This window comes from Stylophora pistillata, chromosome 7 (assembly GCF_964205215.1).
Source record: "Stylophora pistillata chromosome 7, jaStyPist1.2, whole genome shotgun sequence".
Classification (NCBI taxonomy): Eukaryota; Metazoa; Cnidaria; class Anthozoa; order Scleractinia; family Pocilloporidae; genus Stylophora; species Stylophora pistillata.
The window spans coordinates 9,852,279-9,879,230 of record NC_142525.1 but is presented as its reverse complement, the minus strand read 5'-3'; the positions used below and the strand labels follow the sequence as shown (position 1 = coordinate 9,879,230).

General features: G+C 38.3%; 2 protein-coding genes across 5 annotated transcripts; one reads left to right on the top strand and one right to left on the bottom strand.

Annotated features, from left to right (window-relative positions):
- The first annotated feature begins 167 nt into the window (after positions 1–167).
- Positions 168–21,899, top strand: LOC148726547 (uncharacterized). Of its 4 annotated transcripts, none has more exons than XM_088728059.1 (7): positions 168–778; positions 7,073–7,755; positions 8,116–8,409; positions 8,754–9,047; positions 14,318–20,247; positions 20,602–20,690; positions 20,823–21,899. In XM_088728059.1, exons 2-5 carry the CDS (start codon positions 7,098–7,100, stop codon positions 16,678–16,680), a joined length of 3,609 nt encoding a protein of 1,202 aa, XP_088584185.1. In that variant the 5' UTR covers positions 168–778; positions 7,073–7,097; the 3' UTR covers positions 16,681–20,247; positions 20,602–20,690; positions 20,823–21,899. The 4 variants fall into 4 exon arrangements, with proteins under 4 accessions (XP_088584185.1, XP_088584188.1, XP_088584186.1 ...); XM_088728062.1 differs by having other exon boundaries at positions 14,318–20,264; XM_088728060.1 differs by lacking the exon at positions 20,602–20,690.
- Positions 21,669–24,114, bottom strand: LOC148726546 (uncharacterized). The gene is made up of 6 exons (XM_088728070.1): positions 23,996–24,114; positions 23,655–23,821; positions 23,502–23,581; positions 22,829–23,312; positions 22,553–22,624; positions 21,669–21,802 (listed from the first exon to the last, which is right to left on the bottom strand). The coding sequence occupies exons 1-6, from the start codon at positions 24,069–24,071 to the stop codon at positions 21,695–21,697; spliced, it is 987 nt and encodes a 328-aa protein (XP_088584196.1). The 5' UTR covers positions 24,072–24,114; the 3' UTR covers positions 21,669–21,694.
- Positions 24,115–26,952: the final 2,838 nt, after the last annotated feature.

The window sequence follows — 26,952 nt, the reverse complement described above, 5'->3', positions numbered from 1 at the left end:
ACCTGTATAACTTTACTGCTATGAAATCAAGCCTGAAGTCAATCCTGCTTCAACGATGTACCCCCACCCTTTGAAATTTCCCCATTGTATAACAATCTGATCACCACATACATACACCTCTATTTTAGTAAAGTGCATTTTTTTTTCAAACGCATTGTAACACGAACGACTAAAAGACTTCAACCCAGAGATTATAAACTGATGAGTTGATAGTCTCATGGTACGATCCAGAATATAGTTGAAATGAACTCAAACTGATAAGAGCACGAAGATAACACGTTCTGTTGACAACCTGTCACAGCTTCCTGGCCAGAGTGCGTTTCTATTTCCCTGCTGCGTGACATTCGATGAGTCGTGTCCGTGACGGAAAAAAACTACAGGAAAGCACATGCACACGCAAAAAAAAAAAAGCAAAACAAGATTTCTGACAATGGCTGAGAAGCACAATGCCAGCTTTATTACGGGCAAAATCCAAAAACCGGGCCCAGAAACTCCACGAAACCCCGCAAACCGCTGCAATTGCAGGATCCGCAAATCCGATGATATTCTGCTACTCACTCCACTAGGTAAGCCAATGTTTGGGCGGCAAGGCGTGGGAGTAACACGAGACGGAACAAGCGTGTATCTCGCGTGATCTGGCCCAGGGTGCTTTGCTATGATATAACCCTTTCCTCCTCCACTTTCCTTACGTCTTAGCATCTCCATTTGTGTTACAAGAAAAGCTGACAGCAAGGAGTCTATGAGCGATTAGGCCCGGAACAGGATGAAGATAACACAGGTGAGTGTGATAGGAGGATGATCGCAGCAAAGGTTCCTTGTATTCTAAGGCTGCATTCGTACGCGTGATCAAAGTAAGGAACATGAGCAAAATATGACTGATGCGTATGACGCACGATCCTCGATCCTTCGCAGTAGATAGCGCTATTTATGCAATAGCGAAAATCAGGGCTAAACTTCAGAATACCCGGCCACTCATTTACATGTCATTGAATAAGAATAGCATCTATTGTGGTATGCTTCATTCTTCAAAGCCTCCCGACACATGCAAATGATGTGGACGGGTATTCTGAAGTTGAAAATCAGACCTGAAAATAATCAGGCATGTACGGGGAGCGATACTAGTGCAGCGCTCTACCAATTCAGCTAACAAGCCAACTGGGAGCAGGCCATTAAGTTGATTGATAATAAACCCGTGATGATAAATCAGATACAATGGTATATGCAAATTAACCTTTAATATGCATCTAAATTTTTGCGCGTAACATACTCAACATCGATAAACATTGGAAAGTGTCGCTTAAGTTCGAATCAGTATTTAAGTGTGAATCTGTTTAGCAATCAGAGCGGCTACATTGTCTCCTAGCAGTTGTTGAGTGCTTATTTAAAGAGTACAGCGATAGCACAAGGGAAGTATTCGAAAACGCGATGTTTTTTAGTTGAAGGCGGAAGTTGTCGGACGGAATGGAAACTGAAAGTGAAATGTTACCATGTTTCCAGAAGGCTCGGAAATAATTGCTTTCTCGCATATGAGATGTTCTTTTGGAATGTTAATAGCATTTATTATGCGTGTTGAAATTGCAATCTTTAGTGGTGTTTATTTGTGAGTAAATTTAGTTTCGAATGATTTTTAATTGGCTACAATAATATTATGTCACAAATTCAATCAGCCGAATCATTGTAATTTGCAATGGTAATTGAACTGAGAGGAGTGCAATTTGGGCTGAAATCATACGCGTGATTTCAGAATTGAACGAGTGCACAGTGCTCCTTCGATTTGAAATCACAAGTATGATTTCAGACCAAAATTGCACTACACGAGGTTCAATTAACACTTTATAGCATCCGTTTTGAAATCACCCAAATACAGGACTTGGTCAATTCAAATATATTATTGAAAATAATACTCTTTGTCTTTCATTTTCCTGCAATTTGATTGGTCCATTTAAACAAGCCTCGAAATCTGATTGGTTGTTTGTCTTAAGTGGAACTTCCTCCTTGGCTGGAAAAAAGATGCGATTTAGAGAAAAAAATTGTGTGATTCATGAATAAATCGCACCAATTAAAGCCAATCAGATTACAGGGACCACCAGTGATTTCAAAATGGATGTAATAAAAATCATAATTGTGCTGTCGTGTAAGAATTATTTCTCTCAGTCACCATTTGTTTTTGGAACAAAGGGCCTCTTTCTATTGATACCGAGCTTGCTCCTTAAGGAGAGTTGGCAATCGTACATTTTCAGGTTTCAGTCATTCAAATGCTGTACATCCTTAAGATGGACAACTAAATATTTCGATGTCTTTTATCGTCATCTGACATAAGACTAATGCTCGAAACATTAGCTTTAAAAACTTTTATAGTGGCCAACTCAGGTATTAAACTGGGTTGATAAAACCTTGAAATTACCAATTAAACTTTGATTAAAAATCCAGTCTAAGAATTTGCTTGAGTTGGACAACCGAACAAAATTATGTCAAAAGAAACTGATCCAATGAAGCTATCTTGTCTCCTATATGGTGAGTTTGATTAATGGTCTACATTGTATTTACCTTTTAACTCCCAGAAGTGATTAACATGGAACTTCTCCCTATAATATCTATACATCATCCGGCAAACAAGTCACGAGAATGCTATAACTTAACAGTTAGGGTTTGTTATCTGGATCTACCATCAAATTCTCAAAACTGATTCAAAAGGACATGTATAACAGCTAGATGAGCGGATGATGAAACAAAATGGAAATCATATATTAGAGTTTGGTATTAAAACAAAATCACACTACATCAACTTGGAATCGACATCAAAATACAGATGGAAAATACAATTGAAAAGCTATGTACATAGTTGCAAACCCTTTGACTTCCATAACTGACTACAACAGAATTTCTTCTTACATTATAAATATAGGAAGATGCTTTTTCATCTAGTCACAAGCGTTGAAGAAAGAAAAAATTCGGAGTCCCCATGAGGAATCGAACCTCCATTTACCTTTGGATTTCACGCTCTGATGCTCTACCACTGAGCCACTGAGAGACTCTATGGTGAGCAACTAGGTCCATTACAAAGTTCATATATGACATGCATCATGCTAAGAATGGCAATGATGAAGTGTCATGGTTTGTAAAGAATAGAAGAGAGATGGTAAGTTTTGTCCCATGCTTGTGATTAGACGAAAAAAAAATCTTCCTTATTTCTTTAACAAGCTCAAAACTGAACATCTCTCTTATTCTTAACATAAATATAATATCTAGACAGGTAAAAACGAACGATATAATATCCCGACGTTTCGGCGACTTCATGACGCCATTATCAAGGGTACGAATGAAAATAAAATTAACAAATGCGAGTTCAAGAGTTACAACTAATTTGCACAGGGGAGGTAGCTACACAACTGTAGCTACCTCCCCTATACAAATTAGTTGTAACTCTTGAACTCACATTTGTTAATTTTATTTTTATTTTCATTTGTACCCTTGATAATAGCGTCATGAAGTCACCGAAACGTCGGGATATTATATCGTTCGTTTTTACCTGTCTATGTATTACTAAATCTTTGTTAATATAAATATAATATCAGACAGACAAGTGAGGAAAATAAAGAAATATGTATGAATATTTAAAACAGGAGAATATTAGTGATACAATACCAAATTCTCCAAACTAACATCATGAGATGATCATTGCTCCAACGAAGGGAACGTTTGAAACGTCAGCTTTTGTAATCGTTACGGTGGCCAATTTACCATTTCAACTTTGTTGATATATCCAAATTATAACATCATGAGAATTGTATAACAGACAGTAAGGAGAATTACTGATGTGATCTTTTGGGGTAAAAGGTTTAATTAATTTTGATAACTTTAATTTGCACACATTACATTTGAAGCTGGTAAACTCAAGCTTGTGCCAGGCTCTCAGTTTGAAAGAAAGCAGCCTTCAAATAATGGCAGTCACATATTAGGTGTGACATGGGTTCCCTGTGGTTAGTTCAAGAAGGCCTGGTTACCAGGACACTGGCCATGCTTGTTTTTCTTTAGGATAGTTTACCAGATATCAGATTGATTTTGTATAATCAAGACTTGTTTCCGGCTATCCTGCTCCCATATTTTATATGTTAATTGTCAGGAGCTTCCAGTAGAGATGTTGACCAATCATCATCAGGATGTATACAAGACTTAAGGAATAGTACAGATTAGTTCTCGCCGCCGGGATCTTTGCTTCTGTTATAAATGAACTCATTTGGAGTCAAACTACCTGTGTCACATAGGGAAAGAAAAAAATGAGGAGAAGAAAGCCTGCAAGAATTGTTTTTAATACTTTGTTTGCCCACTGTGTCATCCAATATGCAAAACCTTTGGATTAATGTCAACAAGCATAATTATGTCAGAGTTTTTCTCTGAAATCACAGCTAGCCTTTTGGTAAAGTTTTACTGTGATCAGTTACATAATTTTGTTGAATTTGGTCATAGTTTGTTCCTGGCCTTTCATTAGGTTAGCACGTACTGCAGAGTTTGATAAAAAAATGTGACATGTCTCAGAAAGAAGAGTGCATTGCTTGGAAAAAGAAACTTAGAAGCACTGGAGTTCTTTTTCTGTGCGTATAGTTGCCTCTGTCATTCTCTGAATAACATCACCCTCAAAAACCAATATTTTACAGTTGCAATGTTTTGTGTTGGCCCACAATGGTTTTGTTACATGACTTGTACCTTTTGCCAAGAGAATATCTCCCCTATAGCAAAGAGAACTGTTGAATTGCAAGGCAATAGGCTGGGATAAATTATGAGGAGATTAGAATTTAACTTGGTGGCATGTATATACAACAGTGGAAACCATCTTGAAATAATTCATAATTAAGACACATTGTAAGATTTGGCTTTGAAGTGAAGTTGCTTGCTTATATTAGTTAACAATTATTTGCCGAAGGCGAGGTGAATATCGTCAAATAATCCCCGAGACGAAGTCAAGGGGATCGATTATTCGACAACATTCACCGAACCTGAGGCGAATAATTGTTTTAGTATAATTTCAGAGCTGAACAACAGAGAAATTTCTAAAATCATAGCATTTTAGTAACATTTTATTAACATTCTATTTTAACATTTTATATAAACCGTGTGGAGTGGTTTATATAGCGTCATATAAGGAACTGCTTGACCAATGAGATTGCTGGAAACTCTTTGCTCAGCTCTTAAGTTATACTTAGTTGTATACTTAATATATAGTTTCACACCTCATTGTTTAGTTATAACCTTTTATTACTCCTATATGTTAATTATTAACATGTAACTTTTCCCCATAAAATCCATACATTACCCAGCAAACATGTAATGAGAATACTGATCAAACTTGTTATGTATTCCAAATACAAGTGAACCAGACCAAGATACAGTGGTACAACTCATTTATTAATTCACAAAAACAGCAAACCATGTGTGCAATACCAAATATGGAAAACAGCTTTCACATGAACAGGGCACCCAAAAATAAGGAAAATCTGACAAAACTTATCAGCTTAAAGTTGTTACCTTGCTCAAACCAAATTCTTGTTACTAATTTGCAAGGAAATCTGTTGCAGCAATGCATGAAGGAAGAATTAACAATCAGATCTTGGGAGTTAAAGCGTTGAACTTAGTCGTTCTGCATTCTAATGCAGAACGACTAAGTTGATTTAATTTATAGCTGCTTATTCTCATACATACCTGAATGTTGAATAGAAACTTATAAAACAGATTTGGTGTGAGTACCCTATTTTTCTTGCTCAATTGGTAATTTTAATCCTTTACCTGCAACCAAAAATCCAGGTTGGTAATCACAAGCAATATGTCAAAATGATCAGTCATAAGCAACCTTTTCTACGATCTTGCATGCTTTCAAAACCTTCATTGTTTGCATAATACCTATTTTCAAAGCTGATGAAATTAATTGAAAAACTTGTTCCTGAAAATGTGTATGATAAATGGTATTATATAAATTATGTAAAGAAGAGTTTGTCACATAGTTTTAAAAAGATGTTCCTCTAAATCACCCTAAACTAATTGATGGCTAGCTGCAACAAAATATTTGATCATAAGGAAGGGAAAATACAAGAGAGACAATTATTAATCAGCTTAAGTATTGACATGGATTGCATGTTTAATACTCCTGTGATTCATCTTAGAATTTTTAATGTATAAACTGTGATGTTTATTTTCTAAAATTGTCACTGACACATTTATTAATGAATTCTGCATGTATAACACTCTCAGCATTGGTAAACATTAATTATAAAGGGTCGCTTAAGTTTGAATCATATACGATCTGTTATGCAATCAGATCGGCTGTGTCATTTCCCAGCAGTTGTGTTGTGGTGGTTTAGTACAGCTAAAACCCAGGGCAAGTTTGTGAAGGTGTATTAAGTTTCCAGATAAAAATGAAAGAACCCAAATTCTTGAGTAGTTGTGGTGTGCTTCAGTACAGCTAAAACACAGGGCAAGTTTGTGAATTTCATATTTGCCCTCGAAGCTTCGCTTCTCGGCCAAATGTTCATTTTTCGGACAATCTCTCAGTGGCGGACATTATCAGCTGACATACCAGCCACCCGTAGGGGTTTATTTACTAAATAATCAATTAAACTTAGACAAAGTCATTCCAAGAATTTGAAAATTGATCCAAAGAAACTATGTCATAACTCCTATGTGATGAGTTTGATTATTGATCTATTAATACTTTTATTCCAAGAAGTGATTAACATGTAAATTCTCCTAATATGATATCCTTACATTAATTATAAAGCAAACTTTTAATGAGGTAGAGGTTGTTATCTTGATCTAAGATTAAATTTGCATAACTAAGTTATAAGGAAGTGTGTAGCAGCTAGAGAAGATATAATTAACAATCAGATCTTGGAATTTTAAAGATAAAGGTCAATTGAAATTAGGGTGATACTGGAGGCTGATTTGGTGAATTTTCATCAATTTTGGGAATAATATTTCTCTTGTGACAGATTTGTTTTAGTGACTTCCAATTTTCACATATGACACTTGATTTTACATATAATTAGAGTGTTTCTCTTTTTTTTTGTTCATTTAAATTAAGGTAATTCTGGCTTCATATCAGTGAAATGGAAAAGACTTTCCTGGATTACATGTTTCAGCCATCACAGGATGGGCTTGAGAGGAAGAGGCCCAAGGCTCTCTGCAAAATAACTCGTCAAGATGGAGCTGTTGGCTGGGGGTGTTTAATTTTTGAGCCTAAGGTCCAGAACCCTGATTGGAGTGAGTACTTTATCATAGCAAGTTGCAAACTTATTTCAGAAGAGAACTTTGATGCTGAGAAATATCAAGTGGAGTTTACAAAATCAAATTCAAAATCAAAATGTTTCCAGTTGGGGAGTATCATCAAGAAAAGTCCATTCTATGACTCTTCTGGATTGGTTGTGATTTTTGTTGATTCAGAGTCTTCTGTGCTAAACCATGGCCGATCTGGACGCAAGCAATGCAAAGTCTTAAAGGATCTTGAACCCAAGATAGGCGTGAAGGAAAGCAAACCCCTGTTCTGTTTTATTGAAAGTAATCGCTACAAATATATTCATGGAAAACTTGTTCCCGAAAATGATGGTAGTCGCCCACCCAGCCCTGCAGACTGCTGCTCGACAGTTTTACTGGAAGAAGGTGAGAGGAACACGAAAGCAGTTGGAATTCTAAATTTTGAGGTTAATGAGGGGCTACCTACATTTAATCCAGTTTGGTTCAAGAAATCAAGAGTGGAAGACATCCTAGGTGAGTTGAATTGTAGTGTACTTTGATCATTTGCAGCCCAGACACAAGGAATTGTGTAGAAGTAATAAAAGAGGAATCATCCACTGGTAAATCAAATTAAAGGTAGATGAGATGAGAGCAAAGTATAATGGAAAGGTTCAAGGAGTATAGAAAATGCACGTGATGTAACTCTTTTGTTCAGTCTCATTGTCATAATTCTAATGGATAGTTTGCATAGATATAATTTGTTAAAGAGATGATTATTCAAGACAAATAGTCAATGTATTAGGTCTATGGTTAATAACCTCAAAGATATATTGCAACAAATGTATCCATCAGAAGAGGAATTACAAATCCTGATTCTATCAATAATGTTCAAAGGTTTACCTGACAAACCAACCATCCAAAAAGAGGAGGATGAAGTGGATGTGGAGTTCACTCTAACTTGGTTAGTACCAAATGCGAACTGCACTGATGGCAGCCCTAAATACCGTCTGGAATGGAGGAAGAAACCCTTGACAGCATCCAGCAGACTTTGCCAGCAAGGAAACACTGATGAAACTCACTTCAAAATTACCAATCTTGAGTATAACTCAGAGTATGAAGTGAAACTCTTTGCCTTCAACAGACATGGAGAAAGTGAGCCAGAGGTCTTAACATTTAAGACAAAGACTGGTGTGTACCTAATTAAACTCATGTAATTTGATATTTGTCACTTTTCAGAACCTTTTGGTTTATTGTAACACATGGATGCTTTCTAGATGAAAACTTGCACTTTGTCTGAAAAAAATGCAAATATGATTATTGCACAGAGAACAACATTCTGTAGTTTTTGTTTATATTTCAATGAGCTCTCGAAGAAGAAACAAAAAATGGTAAACAATTTCAACAAAGTGTTGGGGGCAGGTTAAGAGTGACTAACATCAAATATCTTGTTAAAATGTCATCCATCCATAATATAATCTATTTGACGTAGTTTATTAGAAACAAAAAAACAAACAAAAACTACATTTTAATAGGTTTACCTGGCAAACCAACCATTGAAAATACAGACAAGGAAGTTGAAAAGGAGATTGTTTTGACCTGGTCGTCAGCAGTGGCCAACATCAGTGATTTTAACTCAAAATACCGTCTGGAGTGGAAAAAGAAACCCTATACAGCGTCCACAGAAATGTTTCAACAAGGAAACATTGTGGAAACTCACTTCAGGATTACTGGTCTTGAGTACGACTCAGAGTATGAAGTGAAACTATTTGCTGTCAACAAACAAGGAGACAGTGAACCAGATGTCAGAACATTTAAGACAAAGAGTGGTATGAATCCTTTATTATTTAAGACTTATCCGTTAACTTTTGGTAGAAAGATTTTTAAAGATGAAATGCTGCGTTACATCCAGAAGTAACACTACCTTTCATGAGACAAAGAATTGAGACAACACGTTTTATCTAAATTTCACAAATTTAGATAACATAGGAAATGGTTGACTAAACGCGCAGTCTTATGGTTGACTAGGATCCTTTACGAAGTTGTTGTGGTTCTGCTGGGGTCTCCAGCAAAGGTTGCATCTGCTTAATCTGAAACCAATTTAGCGGTTTTTTTTTTATTTTTATTTTTTTACCAAATATGGATCATAGAGGTGAGATGGAAGTTGCTTAGTTTACTGTCGAAAAAGTATTGTAGTAGATTTACATTATCGGGTTTTAGGGTGCTACCGGGATATTAGCTGTTGTTGGATTTGTTCAAAGGTTTTTTACTCTGGTCTGTTCTTACGTTCCCCTTACAGGATACATGCACATGTGTTTGAAATTTAAGACAGAGAGCCATTGTTTATGTAAAAGGTGCCTTTCCCAGTAGGCTTTTGTACATTATGCTTTTGTTTCTCCACTAAAATGCTCCATGCACTTTAATGGGCTTACTGTATTTTGCGAAACGAAACGAAACGAAACGAGTAAACCCGTACTGTATTTTGCGAAACCAGCTCTTCGAAGACTCTAGCGATATATAACTTATTTCTTCCGATTCGTAAACACAATTCGTAGATACAACTCGATGCAGTGATGATTTATAAATAAAGACTTTGAGCCAAAAGGTCAGAAGTTCGCCGTTTCGCAAATTACAGATATGTAAATCTGTAATTTGCGAAACGAGCTCTTTGAAGACTCTAATGATATGTAACTTATTTCTTCCGATTCTATAACACTTTTCGTAGATACAACTCGATGCAGTGATGATTTTTTAATAAAGAGCTCGAGCCAAAAGGTCAGAAGTGCGCCGTTTCGCAAATTACAGATATGTAAATCTGTAATTTGCGAAACGAGCTCTTTGAAGACTCTAATGATATGTAACTTATTTCTTCCGATTCTATAACACTTTTCGTAGATACAACTCGATGCAGTGATGATTTTTTAATAAAGAGTTTGAGCAAAAAGGCCAGAAGTGCGCCGTTTCGCAAATTACAGATATGTAAATCTGTAATTTGCGAAACGAGCTCTTTGAAGACTCTAATGATATGTAACTTATTTCTTCCGATTCTACAACACTTTTCGTAGATACAACTCGATGCAGTGATTATTTTTTAATAAAGAGCTCGAGCCAAAAGGTCAGAAGTGCGCCGTTTCGCAAATTACAGATATGTAAATCTGTAATTTGCGAAACGAGTTTCCCACCAAATCTCACACGTGTCACGCATTCTATTGCGTAAGAATGAGAAATAACTAGTAACCTGATATGGAAATGTTTCGGAAAGACTAATATGGTAATTAAAAAAAGGTAGCGGACAGGAAAGAAGTCCCTAAAGATAAATTGCTTTCTGTTCATAAACTATCAACTGGACTAGGCGGCCGGTAAAAAATAACAAAATTGTTGTAGATTTTAATAAATGTACAAACATACATTGCGGTACGCGCAAGGTTTCTAACACATGCTTCAGCAATGTCAAAGGGCAGAATTCCAATTTTGACCTGGTTTTTATCTGGTACTAACCAAATGCTATTAGAGCCTTCAAAGAGCTCGTTTCGCAAATTACGGATTTACATATATGTTATTTGCGAAACGGCGCACTTCTGACCTTTTGGCTCAAACTCTTTATTAAAAAGTCATCACTGCATCGAGTTGTATCTACGAAAATTGTTATAGAATCTAGTTATTTCTCATTCTTACGCAATAGAATGCGTGACACGTGTGAGATTTGGTGGGAAACTCGTTTCGCAAATTACAGATTTACATATCTGTAATTTGCGAAACGGCGCACTTCTGACCTTTTGGCTCGAGCTCTTTATTAAAAAATCATCACTGCATCGAGTTGTATCTACGAAAAGTGTTGTAGAATCGGAAGAAATAAGTTACATATCATTAGAGTCTTCAAAGAGCTCGTTTCGCAAATTACAGATTTACATATCTGTAATTTGCGAAACGGCGCACTTCTGACCTTTTTGCTCAAACTCTTTATTAAAAAATCATCACTGCATCGAGTTGTATCTACGAAAAGTGTTATAGAATCGGAAGAAATAAGTTACATATCATTAGAGTCTTCAAAGAGCTCGTTTCGCAAATTACAGATTTACATATCTGTAATTTGCGAAACGGCGCACTTCTGACCTTTTGGCTCGAGCTCTTTATTAAAAAATCATCACTGCATCGAGTTGTATCTACGAAAAGTGTTATAGAATCGGAAGAAATAAGTTACATATCATTATAGTCTTCAAAGAGCTCGTTTCGCAAATTACAGATTTACATATCTGTAATTTGCGAAACGGCGCACTTCTGACCTTTTGGCTCGAGCTCTTTATTAAAAAATCATCACTGCATCGAGTTGTATCTACGAAAAGTGTTATAGAATCGGAAGAAATAAGTTACATATCATTATAGTCTTCAAAGAGCTCGTTTCGCAAATTACAGATTTACATATCTGTAATTTGCGAAACGGCGCACTTCCGGCCTTTTTGCTCAAACTCTTTATTAAAAAATCATCACTGCATCGAGTTGTATCTACGAAAAGTGTTATAGAATCGGAAGAAATAAGTTACATATCATGAGAGTCTTCAAAGAGCTTGTTTCGCAAATTACAGATTTACATATCTGTAATTTGCGAAACGGCGCACTTCTGACCTTTTGGCTCAAAGTCTTTATTTATAAATCATCACTGCATCGAGTTGTATCTGCGAATTGTGTTTACGAATCGGAAGAAATAAGTTATATATCGCTAGAGTCTTCGAAGAGCTGGTTTCGCAAAATACAGTACGGGTTTACTCGTTTCGTTTCGTTTCGTTTCGTTTCGTTTCGTTTCGTTTCGCAAAATACAGTAAGCCCTTTAATGCTCCATTTTTCCCTCTAATATGCTCAGTCTCCCCCAAAAAAGTAACTAAAATGCTCGTACAATGCTCATTATACAAAGGTTTTTTTAAATTAATTTGAAAGTTTACACTTACGTACAAGTGTTGCAAGTAATGACAACGTATACAGGTTTATGTTTTCTTCGTAACCCGTGTAACTTACACGGATCACGAAGAAAACAAACATGGCCGCCTTTTGAGTCTCGAAAGGTAAAATCGCTGACTTGTCCTCAGTCTCCAGCTCCACTCAGCTGTATTTGGTTTTTTCGTGAATTAAAAGCGAGACTGAAAAAGTTAATTTCTATTTTATTTTCTCGCAAAAAATTAATTTTCCGGGAAAATGCCACTAAAATGCTCGAATAATGCTCCATGCTTTTGCCTCACTAAAATGCTCGAAAAAATGCTAGCATCATGTACAAAAGCCTATTTCCCAAGGATAATATCATCTTATCTGCCTAGACTGTGCTCACATAACAACCAGAAAAGGTTGTTAAAGTCTTTTAAGGTGACTTTGAATTCCTCCACAGTCCCCGCAGGGCAAAAAAATGTATATTTTGAGAGAATACGAACAGCTCATGAGAATAGATTTCACTTTTCCTTAGCTGAGAACAGATTTTACCTAACTCGAGTTAATGGCTGAAGACGAAGACTCCTACATCATTCAAACCTCGCGCATTGAATTATTCTCGTGCAGCATTGTACAGTCAAAAACTAGGAGAAAGAGACGACAATGACGCTATATGGTTTTAGCCATTCCTCTTGCATAGCCTTTCTTTTTACTACATTTTGTACCAGACAATACAAGACAATTGTCGATCATATGATGACTTTCTGCCTCGTTCTATCCGTTTCATGGCATATTTGCATTTTTTTAATTAGCCTATTGGCTATTGATTAATCGAGCTTACTTCAAGTCTAAAAATGCACGCGACTCTTTAACTCTTTTGGTTGCCAAATCTACATTGTCTTCCAAGGCGTTCTATTGGTGGAGATGCGGAAAGCTGGGGATGAGAATGGCGAGGCTCCCCTATTATCATGCTATTGTCCCCTGCTCAAATATCTTAGGGGTGATAAAATGGCAGAAAGTTTTGCCAGAGTACACGGAGTTTTCAGCACAATTCAAAATAGTGTCTGTCGCGTTAGGCCAGAATGATCTGGCTGGGTTTTTCCTTGTTTTTACTCTATCCTTGATCAAATGCACCCGTGTAGACCGTAGAAATGAAACACTTGGAGGGCTTCAAAGTCTATAAATCGACGATGAGAACAGACCAACAATCCCTACGGAACTATTTTGTCAGACCGTACGCGACAATCATCAAGGTGGTTTTTCCTTCTTTTTGTTCCATTCTTGATTAAGGCAAGGAAATATTTTGGAAATGTTTTGTCCCTTGACGTGAGCGATCTCAATTCCTGACTTCAAGTTCACTTTTGCGTATCTGTGTGGCTGCCATATGGTGATTTGTTGCACATATTAGACCATATCTGGCAATTAATATACCAGTTTTGAAGTTTTAAAGATTTCATTTGATTTCATCTTTTTATTAGGTTGATTTCGCGTATCTGTTTTGGCTATATTTTACACCCATTTGGCAGGTTTTTCCCTCCAGTAGTCTACTTGGGAAAACAGTGACAGACCAACTAGGGGCTGGTCAGTAATATTGTCAAAGAAAACAGTATTGTCATACACTGCATTTAAGTCCCGTGAACGGCTTTATGTTTTTAGCTTAATGAAGAAAGGTTTTCTCTTGACTTCACTTCATTTCAGGAGCAAGATAAGACGTTAGTGAAATTATACTTGTAATTCAGGGCGTAAAATTAGATTGTTTTTCATTAATGTTTGCACGGGCAAGTGGTCTCGAGTAGCCTAGAGCGATGAAGAGATTGAGGGTATTGTTCCACTTCTAAACGACTTGATTTTAAACCACCATAAAACTGCATATGTCAGAAAATAACTTTTTACAACCGGTAAATAACAGATAGGAACGAAGGAGCCCGTTCACAGCAAACAAACTTCCTTTGTTATACATTTCCTGAAACTCTAAAATTAATCAATTAGACAGCACAGTACTTCAAAAAAATATTTTCACAACTCGCTTGCTGTCTTCAGTTATGCTACACGGCATCCTTTAATCTTTTAAACCTGGTATGACTGGAATCATTGGATCGTTTACTCTTACTACGTTACTGTATATTCTGAATTTTCGCGGAGTGGATCCATGAGTTTAACACAGTATCTTTTTAATTCTATTTAGATGTTTACGATCCAACTGAGCTAATCGATGGAATTCGCCAATTGTACAAAACTCGCGAGGGATGGCTTTCACCGTTTCCATGGTGTGAAGAGTTTCAGTTTTTTGTGGGTGATATTTTTACAAGGCTCAAACTCGTCAGAAGAAAGAAAACGAGAGGAGATGTCACTGACAAAATCATCACCATGTCGTCTCTCTTGAATCCGCACGAAGAGTGTTCAGAATCAAGAACCGTTCTAATCGAAGGAAAACCTGGTATCGGTAAAACTACCTACTGTCAAAAGTGCGTTTTCGACTGGGCTACAAGAAAGCAGAACTTCCAGGATTGCGTCGCACGTATGAAAGTAGTGCTGCTTCTTAAATGTCGTGATATCAAGTCCGATATTTGGGAAGCCATCGATGATCAACTTCTGCCTCAAGATCTAGAGGAAGGAGTCAAAAAGCAATTCTTCCAGTTTATTCGTGACAACCAGTCCAGCATTTTATTGATATTAGATGGAGTGGATGAGTTACCCTCTAGTGAAGTATCACGAATTTCAGAACTGATTGCGGGAAGACTGCTTCCCAAGTGTAACATAGTAGCGACAGCACGACACGAAGCTGGAGTAAAGCTAAGAAAATGCTGCGACACCTTGCTTGAAGTCAAAGGGTTTACTCAAGCAAAAGCCAGAGAATTTATTGCTAAGTACTTCAAGGAAAAGTCGAAATTAGCTGAAAAGCTCTCGGTACGAATATCCCGCGATGAAAACCTTCAAGAAATGTGTGCAAATCCATTAAACACAGTGCTGCTTTGCCTTTTGTGTGAGGAGTTTGGGGGTACTCTTCCGGAAAATAGAACCAAGCTCTATTTAGGCATGATTGAATGTGTCTTGAGAAGATACAGGAAAAAGACGGAACTTCCTCATACAAAAGAAGATCTTACAAATCTTTACAAATCGCAATTGAAAACCCTTGGATCAATAGCGCTAAATGGTTTGATTGATGACAAGTTGGATTTTGATGAGAATGAATTAGGAAAGCATGCAAGTGACTTGGCTGCATTCGGATTTCTGTCAGTTCATCCTGGACGTAGTAAGCTGAGGCCGAGTCAGCATTATGCGTTTCTACACAAAAGCTTTCAAGAATGCTTTGCAGCATTTTATATCAGTTGTGAGATTCAAGATAAACAAATAACACCAGAAATATTAGTTTCCGATAAAAGATATTTCAGCAGCCTAAAGCAGGTGCTATTGTTTTCGTGCGGTATTTTAGCAGAACAGTCCGATCAACAGGCTATGGCTCTTGTCTCGAGTATTGGAGACCGGGTTGACAATCTAGACGATGACAACAGTAGGGCTGTGGCAGTTGTACTGGAAGCCATTAATGAATGCAAAAGAAAGAAAGATGATTTTCACCTGCAGTTAGCAAGATTGCTTGGCTCAAATATGACCAGAGAATCAGTTCATCTTCAGTCCCAAGGTAACGAATTGACACTAATCCTCTCTGAGGCACTTAAAGTCAACAAGACTCTGAGCTATTTGAATTTTATGGCCAATCAGATAAGTGATGCCGGTGCTACATCAATTGCTGAGGCAATGAAAGTCAACAAGACTCTGACCAAGTTAAATTTGTATTACAATCAGATTAGTGTTGCCGGTGCTACAGCTATTGCTGAGGCAATAAAAGTCAACGAGACTCTGACTGATTTGAATTTGTCTGACAATGAGATAAGTGTTGCTGGTGCAACAGCTATTGCTGAGTCAATTAAAGTAAATGAGACTCTGACCAATTTGAATTTGTCTGGCAATGGGATAAGTGATGTTGGTGCTACATCAATTGCTAAAGCTATCAAAGTCAACAAGACTATGACCAATTTGAATTTGTCTCTCAATCGGATTAGTGATGCCAGTGCTACATCTATTGCTGAGGCAATCAAAGCTAATGTGACTCTGACCAATTTGGATTTGTCTCGCAATCAGATTGGTGACGCCGCTGCTACATCTTTTGCTGAGGCAATCAAAGCTAATGAGACTCTGACCCATTTGAGTTTGTCAGACAATCAGATTATTGATGCTGGTGTCACATCAATTGCTGAGGCACTCGTAGTCAACAAGAATCTGACTAATTTAGACTTGTCTGTGAGTCAGATTAGTGATGCCTGTGCTACATCTATTGCTGAGGCAATCAAAGTCAACAAGACTGTGGCCTATTTGGTTTTAGAATGCAATCAGATTAGTGAAGCCGCTGCTACATCAATAGAGAAGGCAATCAGAGTTAACAAGACTCTTACCTCTTTTAACTTGTTACTGATTCATATTAGTGATGCTGGTGTTCAATCTAACAGGGAATTAATCCTGAGTCAACATAGATGTAAAGTTGGGGATTGACAACGTAGGCTTCCGAGCCGGCCGAAGCTGTACGGATCAAATAGCAACGCTGCGGATATTTGTGGAGCAAAGCATCGAGTGGTAGTCTTCCTTTTATGTCAACTTTGTAGATCTCGAAAAGGCCTTCGATAGTATCAGCAGAGAGGTTTTGTGGAGGTTGTTGCGGCACTACGGGATGCGTGTCAAGGTGGTCATCGTCATCAGAGCTCTCTGTGAAGGTTTTTCCGCGCAGGTGGTACACAATGGACAGAGGATCCAACCATTGAATACGAGGACGGGGATGAGACGAGCCTGCTATCTCTCCTGGTCGCCCTGGAGTGGGTGACGAGGACAGCCTTTGACAGGAAGAGAGGTATTGAGTGGACCTTTACGACATCCTTAGAAGACCTAGACTTTGCCGATGATCTGGCCCTACTGTCGCTCAGAATACAGGATATGAGGGAGAGGATACAGGCCTTGGAGCTATATGGTGCGAAGGTCGGTCTGAAGATCAATGTCATCAAGACAAAGTTAATGCGTGTTGGTACCAAACGTGGCGATGGCGTGTCGGTTACAGAGGGGCAGATTGAGAAGTGGATGAGTTTACATACCTCGGGAGCATTGTAAGCAAGAAGGGAGGCACGGACGAGGGTATTCAGGCACGAATTAGGAAGGCAAGACATGCATTTGCGATGCTGAGGCCAATATGGCGATCCACACCATCAAAAACCAAGACCAAGCTGAGAGTCTTTGGGTCAAATGTAAAGGCGGTGCTCTTGTATGGTTCTGAAACTTGGAGGCTGACTAAGATTTTGCAGCAGAAGTTGCAAGTGTTCCTCGCTAAGAGCTTGAGGAACCTCCTGGGAATGTGGTGACCTAGAAAAATCAGCAACAAGGAGTTTTGGAGACAAACAGGGCAGCATCTGATATAGTAAGAGATAAGGCAAAGAGCTTGGGCAGGATCGGCCACACGTTGAGAAGACCAGATGGACATGTAGTCAAGAAGGCACTGGAGTGGAACCCACGAGGGAAACGAAAGAGAGGAAGACCCCAGCACACCTGGCGACGTACGAGAATTGCAGAGTTAGAGAGGAAACACATCACGTGGCCGGCATGAGGCGAAGGGAACTGCACGAAGTAGGGATAGTTGACGCGCTCTAGTTGAGGACCTAAGTTCCACTAAAAACGAAGTGGAATAAACTAAGCTATTTAGATGCAGTAGGACCAATAAGAGACGGTAAATTATCACCATCTTCAACAGTTCTCGTGGTCAATATACTAGGTATTGATTGACTTACCTTCGCAAAGTTGAATAATAATTCTCTGGTTTTAGAACAGATTGGAATACGCTCGAAGCCTGATAAAACATAAAGCTCGATTTCGTACACGCGCGAATTTCAAACGTGGTTCGCTCATGACGGCCAACTTTCCACTTGTTTGAATAAAGTTTTGGTTCTTTTTTATCTTACTTGACTTTTTTAAGAAAGGAGCGATTATTGTAGAAGCCCGGGAAAATTGCATACTCGCCTCTATGCGAGCGTGTTTGCAAGCGTATGAAAAAATCAATCTAAAACTGTCCAAAACATTTTGAAGTAATGATTGCTTAACCAGGTCATTAATTGTGGCCTACAATTGCAAGATTATTTTTGAGCGAAAATTGTTTAGTTTTGAACAGAACATGCCTTTTCTCTGATTTTTTTTTTTTCGCGCAGTGATAGTAGTACTGTACCCTTATTTTGAAAACTTCACTTAAAATGAATAATTCCGTTGCATTTCTTGGAATTAAAGTATCCAGCTACGAAAGAAATAAGAACAAAGAAACTGTGACAGTAAAACTTATGACGATCATAGAAGTTGCTGTGACCGTTCATTCGCAGGAGGTCTTGGGAGCGATTGATAGTGTCGACCTAGTGCTCATCTTCAACTTGGCGTTTTTTATTGAGGAGCCCGTCATTATTTATCGCCCAAGAGAGGGGGGAGAAGAAATCTTCGAGGATTTTGATCTCGATAAATTTGAACTGTTCCCTCTATAAAAGCCAGTAATATTCTTTTGATCCCTCTCCTTGGTAGTTAGATGGCATTTAATTTTCCAAAACATTCCCCCTTTTTACTTTGTTGGCGACGACTAACTCCTCTCTGTTTCCCTGAAAGCAATTGATTCACATCCTCCCTCCCTCCCTCCCTCCCTCCCTCTAAAAATAGATAAAAAAGAATCATCCAATCTCTTTCCCCCAAGCAGTGGATAATGACTGGTCTCCAAAACTGAAACGTCTCATTTTGAACTTCTGGAGTAGGGAGACTAGGTAAGAGGAAATGTGAGTACGAAGAAAGCAGAGGAAATGATGTCGAAACTCGAAAAATGCCCACCTTCCAGTTAAGCTGCCCCTTGCGAATTCCTCTTTCGAAGAAAACGCAGTGAAGAAAGCTGCCTTTTTCTTGGAAAGCCACCCGGGTTAAACCTTTGTGAATCTTTTATGCAATTAATAGAATTTAAAAAACTTAATTGACTCTGAAATTTTTAAATAGCTCTTTTCCTCATTAAGCTTGGACCCTTTTACTTCCTAAGTGTAACGCCATTCCCGTCGTTCAGTTTGCGCTACGCATCACCAGATGCTATCGACCACATACGGGACCTTTTTTTGAGGTCCTTGTGGAGCAAAATGTTTTAGAGCGCTATGAAGCGTATAACTTTACTTGAAGGAAGAATTTTCGTTCAGAACCCCGAGTTTCAGGTCCAGCACTGTCCTAAGTTTAGATAACACTTACTTTGGAATCTCTGATAAAAGGACCTTACAAGTTGGATTTTTGTTAGACATATGGTTCTTCAACATCGGTTTTCTCGCACCCCTTTCCACATTGAAAGGGTGTCGCTACACATCAGTATGCATATTCTCATACTCTTGTGTATAAATTTCTTTAGGTGCTGACAAGGAGAATTTGTTCAACAATTAAGAGCTTCTATAGTTGATGATCATTTTTTTATTCTCGTGACCTTTATGTGTGACTCAGACCGGGCTGCCGCAGTAAGGAGAAATTCGATGCTTGTCGTTGTTCAGGGTCCAAAGGTTAAGCACAAACAAGTGGTACAGTACAATCTCAGGCTGAGATTGCTATGGTCGAAAACAAACCAGAATTGAGCGGTTCACAAACAAATTAGGTTTAACTACGATATATATTTAACTTCTCGCATGATTTCACTGACAGCTCGAGCAAACTCTATCACATACACATCTAAAGTGACCATATTAGTAAAGTGGGAAACAATTTTCATTAACAGATAACAACTACATGGCTAGAAATCTCGGACATAGGAAGATTGGAGCGTGACTTGACCTGCCAATCACAGAAGTTAAATCCGTGCACGCCATTGGCTGGGAGGCAACACGCAATTAAGCGTGACTTCTGAACAACATGGCGTCAACTCCGTCTAGTCGGACGCGTGGGAAGACATCCATCGGCTTTTTCGCGGATTTAAATAGCGTTACTGTTGCTGATATTTGTAGAGAATTGAAGGCAAGGAGACGTACGGTGGAAGGCGGGCGTTTTTTCGAGGTGGAAAGGGTAATTTCAAACCGCCAAGGACAGCAAGTAAGTTTGTGATTCAGGTAAGCGAAACTCGTAAGGAAATCCCCGGAATGCAGGCCAAAAAAATTATCAATTTCGTTTTAAGGGGATTATGCTAATAGTAAATTGATTCTCAATAATTACATTTTTTCTAAGACTTTTGCAAACATTAAGTTGGTTCAGAGAAATGGTCTGAAAAGGTAACTTTCGCTAATTATCAGTTTAGATATTCTCCTACAAAGAATGTTTTAATTCGTAGGTAGTGTGTCAGGAGAATTTGAATAAATCCTACGCTTCAATTGTGTTAAGCCGCAAACTACGCGTAATTTTGCGAGTATTTAATAGGAAACTGAAATATTTTTATTTTTTACTCTTAAGGGGAGAGAATATCTGGTGAAATGGAAGAATTTTAGTTCATTTGAGGCTTCATGGGAGCCTCAAGAGCATTTGAACCAGCTTTGTCTGAAGTAAGCATTTTTGCAGTGTTTACCGTTCGTCGTGTTCCAGAATATGGCCTTGGAATTAGTTCTTGCTTATACTTTAATGCATAATGGGTCATTTCGATTCTGTTAATTTGTACTTATTTTAATCATGAATAGATACTACAAGCATCCCAAGCCAGACAGGAATGTCATATTAAATGAAGTTTCCAGGCTTAGGGTGGCCATTGCTGCTTCTTTGAAAGCATCTAAACAAAGGAAGCAAGTGACTATGGAGTTCAGAGAAGATGTATTTCAACATTTGTTTGGAAAGAAGGGAGTGATAAATGGACAGTGGAAACTTTTAGCACAAGAAGAATTTTCTCCATCATTTTTTCCTGCTAATTGGCATTGTTTACTTGACCTTCATGGGCAGGGAACAAAAGTTTTGTTCCCAATGAAGATAAGACATTTTATTTCATGGTCAACCAAAAACTATCATATAAGAGAAGGTATGATCACTGAATCAACAAGGGCTTTTCAAGAAAAGATAACCATGGACTTTATTAAAGTTGCTGCCTAAAGTGATGCGCAGTATAAATTTAGGAGCAAATACATTCAGAAACTTGAAATTGTACATTCGAAAAAATAAATCATTTTCAAGACTTGAAATGTTATTCTCAGGCAATGTAACCTACAGCAATGATACTATATTGCTTTTCTTAATATTAACTTCAGTATACAAAAGATCTGTTCAGTTATTCTTTATCTATTTTTGGTTCTTTTAAACTTTTTAGTAGTAGCACCAGCTTTCCTTTTTGTGCTTGCATGCTTTCTCTTATTGCTGGTTGAATTCCTGCCAGAATTTTGTGAATTGACAGTTGAGGTCATCCCATTACTGTAATTGCTGTTGAGAGAGGTGCTTTCAGTTGCTTGCACATTTTGGGAACTGACACACTGTTTCGTTTTATTAAACATCAATTCTTTTTTTCCAGTATTCCAGAAATCTTCATTTTGTTTGTTGTATTTTCTTTTTCTCCTCTCTCTGTGGCTCAACTGTGCAAGGCGGTGCTCTGCTCTGATGACATCTGCTGGGCTATCCCAGTTTCTTGATTTGTGAAGGACAACTGCTCTTGCCACATCATTATTTTTTTCGACGCCTGTGTAAAGGGAAACCAGTTAAGTTAGTTTATTGGTATTATTTCACTGGCCATACATGTAGTTTGTTCTAAATTAAAATAGCCAGTGACACTGACAGTACCTTGGCCACTGAAGTGTTTTACACTACCAAATCTAACAACAACAAACATATGAAACATATGTGTGAACTGCGGTTATGAGACGTATATGAGAACGATCCTTCGCAGTAAAGCACTATTTGAGCAATAGTGAAAATCAGACCTGAAAAAAATTTCAGGCCTGTATGGGATTCGAACCACTGACCTCTGCGATACTAGTGCAGCGCTCTACCAATTGAGCTAACAAGCCAACTGGGAGCAGGCCATCAAATTAATTCGATATAAACCCATAGATGATAAATCAAACAACAACAAACATATGAAACATATGTGTGAACTGCGGTTATGAGACGTATATGAGAACGATCCTTCGCAGTAAAGCACTATTTGAGCAATAGTGAAAATCAGACCTGAAAAAAATTCGGATCGTTCTCATATACTACCAAATCTGTTGATGACATCTTGCAAGTGATATGCAGCAGCGTGCATGTAAGGCGTCACATTCCTGTTTGCATACCCCTTACGGGAATTTGCAAGCAACAGAAAAAGTTTGATCCATTCTCTTATCTGCAGAATAAGGTTATACTTTTCTTTGGAATGAAGCATTTAGCAAAAATCTGTTTGGAAACATTAGTCAAACATAATAATTGTATCATATTGGACCTACCCTACCTTTGCTCCACATTTTTCTCGTTGCTCTGGCAACAATGATGATACTGTGTGGAAATAAATGTCTGCAAAGTCCTTTGAGGAAAGTGGATAAAATTTTAGAACTTGGATGTGCTGAGGATTAATTGTTTTACAAACATTAAAAATGTCCAATACTACGTGTATATTAAGATCATAAACCAACAATAACTGGGGAATATTAGGTCACGAGGTGCATTTAGACCAATCGCACACAAGCAGAAATATTTGATGGATTATATGTAGGGCTCAGAAAAATACCTTCCATATTTTAATAACTGTCTGGGTAGTATTACGGTGGATGGAATCCTTTGAGCGCTCCAATTTTGCAGGAAAATTTTTGAGTAATTTTTTTCTATCATCCCCCATCAGAGACGTCCAATCCATTTTACCCATCCTCTTTCCATCGCCATCTTTCTTCTCCCACACAGAAAATGTAACGCCACAACTGTTTATCACTTGTGTGAGATGTCTTAAGTGACAGCCTGTAGGCTCTCCTCTCTTCTTTAAAAAATCTTCTCGATTATCCCACTCCATGGCATCCTCAATCAGATTGCATACCAGAACATCAGTGATTCTAAGGAGGAGATGAAGCTCATCGAGGACAATGTGATGGAGAGGTATGTTTAATAGAGGCTGGTTAATGCAGCAGAACTCAGTTAAAGTAGCATGCTTTTTTACATCTGCCAAAGTGAATGCCATGGGGGGTTTGCTGTAAAAGTCTCCTGGCTTGGACATGTCCCATCTGAAATAGAAATGGCAGGTTTCCTGCTTTCATAGCATCAACAGAGCAGCATTTTATAATTAGAGTAACATTCTGTTTTGTATTGACCATGCATAGCTTTATGATTACTAGGTTTTGACAATTAATTCAAAAGTTTAGTACTGTGGCTTTGAGCTAAATTCTACAGGTATGTATTTTACAACACTTTACCTTTGATCTTTGTGGATCTTACACCACAAGCAAGCATAGATGGAGTTTGCAGCTGACCTGCCACTAGCTAATAAAAGAAACTGAAGAAATAAAACAAATTATTAAGAATGAAATAGTGAGTGGTCTTCTTCCACCGAAAGCTTCCCATCTAACCTTATAATCCCCACCAAGATAAATTTCAACAGGTACTTCTTGTCCTTGGTTTATTGCCACTTTACCATCAGCTATCACTTTATTTATTTCATCCCAAGAATCTTTGAAATTTGCCTTGATGGATGCATAGCACTCTGACCCACTCATTATGGCAATAGTGTGGGTACCTAAATGATGTAATGTGAATGATTAGTATAATAGCATTTGTGATAGAATACAAACATAATGGAAGAGAAGTGTGGTGTGGGTTTCAAACAGAAAAGAAAAAAACAGTGGTTAAGTGTCCCCTTTAATTGCCTGGTTGAACCCAAAGGGTGTGGACCTAAAACAAAGTTTCTTACCTCTAGCATTTAACAGATTATCATTATCATCAAGGAGGCTGTAACTGAGTATGACAAAGTTGGTCAGTCTTGTCATTCGCGCTCCATCGCCACTGATTTTTACTCTGACTGGCTTGTCAGTAGACAGTTCACCCTTCTCTCCCTGTCAGTGAAAGGAATGTTTGAAATTGTGTATTATTTTACAATTGTTTCAAGAAAGAAACAGAAATAAACATCATTTTAAATCAAATGATATATACTTACAAGAGAATTCAGCTTGCTGATAAGAGATTCTTTGAAAGAAATTTGAGCACCTGGCTCTGGTCAACTGGTTGGTTTTACCGTGCAGCTGCTATTAAGGTTGTCTCTGCATTGCTTAATAAGGTATGACCTTGGCATCCCATTTATCAACATGCTCAATTCATGCACAAAAGGATCACCCACGGCAAACTTATCCATAAGGAACAGTACTGCTTCCACTTTCTCTTTATCACTGTCGGACAAACTGTCATATTGCTTCCATTTGCATTGTGTTGTGACCTGATCGCCCAATGGTGGTGTCCTGTTTAATGAAGAGACTGGTGGCACAGCAACTGGGGTTTGTGGTGTTGTTGGTGGGGCAGCAACAGAGGTTCCAGTTGGGGTGGAGTGGGTAGAGCCAGGGAGTTGTGGTGGAGTAGGTGTCATAAAACCAGAGGCCTGAGGTGGAGTAAATGTGGTAGAACCACGGACTTGTGGTGGTGCTGATGGAGTAGAACCAGGAAGTTGTGTAGGGGTAGGGCCAGGAGTTTGTGATGGGGTGGGAGGAGCACATGATGTACTACTGGAGGGTGACACCTTTAATGGGTATTGATTTCCCTCTTTGTCTTTAAAGCCCAAAGCATCAAGTTCCAAACCATACTGTTTGCTGAACCATAAGGCTTTTCGTGCTCTGCTTGAAACAGCTTCTAACCTACGACGTACCTGTCGTTTAGAAAGTGTTGCCATCTCCTTAGTGAACAACTGTCTCTCACTGACATCATTACTTTGCTGTTTCTCTAATTTTCTTACATATTTTTTCAATTCTTCATTTTCTTTTTCTAGATTAGAATTTTTTTTCTTATCCTGGCTGTTGAGGATTTCCTCTGTTAGTTCCTCAAAAAGCTTTTCCCTTTCGTCTTCAAGATTTTCATACTTTTTTCTCCATTCATCGACTTCACCATAACACTCCTGTAACCTTTCCATTAAAACTGTTTTTTTTGCTTCAAGTCTCTTTAGTTCTTCTTCTATCTCCCCGGAATTCATTACATCACTGGCCAAAATGCTGAGGTTTGTCCAGCCGTTTAAAATTTTATTTCTCTGCTCTTTTGAGCCGGATCTGTTTTTTTCCCTTAAGCTCCCAGCTAGACGAATGGTCGTAACTCGCAAGCGTTCTTTCATTCGTTTGGAATCTCTTTTAATTCTCAGAACAGTTCCAGGTATAATGTCGTTAAGCAAGTCGATGTGGTTTTTCTCGGAGTCCTTTAAACTTGCCCACTGCAACAGTATAGTGTTTCGGATAGCCATCCTGTACACAACTCGATCACCAGCAATTGCTTGTTTTACAACATAGTCCAGATGTTTGTAGTTAAGGTGTTGAGAAGAAACTGTTCCATTTATAAGCACATTCACCTCCTCTTTTGATAAATTTTTGTCAGGCATTTCACTGTATAATAATACAGGTGATGCTGAAATCTTGTTAACCGGAAAATAATTAATATCTTGGGATCCGAAAATCGGGCTCTCCGGATGCTGAAATTTGCATATTCAAAATAATTCGTTGTGTTGCTGTGTGACCTTTAAGTTTCGCGCCGCGTTTTCGCGCCATCAGGAGAGTCCGGCTTCAGATCCCCCAGGTTTTAAATTTCCGGGCAAGAAGATAAAAAGAGACTGGAAGAAAGAAAGCCGGGTTACCGGAAAGAAAGCCAGGTTACACGGGGAGATTGAAGACAACATGGTTGATCAAAGAAATAGCAAAGAAGTGTGCTACTTTTATGGTGGATTTCGCCGCACGGTTCCGTAGGAATATCATCATTCCTCGACCAGAAAATATCACAATTACAGAGAAACAAGACCTAAAAACGCAATGGATATGAAGACCTGAGAAATATGATTTAATGTGTCTTGAAGTGTGGCTTCGACGCTTTTAAAATCGCAGTGAACAAAGTTGTTACACTCCAAAGATTTCCGGCGAAAGGACATCTACGGAGAGCTGGTGATGTTGTTCTTCCACTGCTGCCATACTGTTACTACATAGCATCATCTGTACTGTTAATCTTGAAAAAACGCAACGATTACGACGTGGAAGCCGACAATGTTCTAAGAATATTTTGGGTCTCGGGTCGTACTAAATAACTGTCAGTGAACATTTGAGACTTTGCAATGGAGTAAGGAGGTAACTGGGATTTTAAATCTATTTCCTCAGTTAAGTCTCTAAGTCGTGAGGAGTTGCGTGACTCGCTTTTGCTCATTCTGGCCCATTCAACTGCGCGTGCGTGTCCGATATTTCTAGCCATGAAAAACGAATTGAAGGAGTGTTGTCCAATACTCCTAAATCAACATAGCCTGCAGTACAAGCGAGTTCACGTTAAGACGCGCGCGATCGTTTTTTCAACCGGCCAAGTTAAATTTGGAGTCGACGGTAGGGGGAGGGAGTGGGGGAGGAAAGGAGTGACATTCACTTTCCCACCCTCGCACGTTCCTTATTTTTTCACTGTCGCTCACCCCTTAGGTACAAGTCTCTTTCTTACCCAGCTTCCCCTTTCATTAGGATCAGAGATGACGGCCAAAAAAATACTCAGAAAATACTGAGCACTCGCTTGCCAAAATTACGCGCGCTCTGCATACTAAAATCAACAGGAATCTCTTAAAGCGTGATATTCGAGTCGCAAAATGTATCTCATTAGTTGGACTGAAAATATATCGTGAGAGTTAAAGGGTGCCGTGAACGATTTTATGTC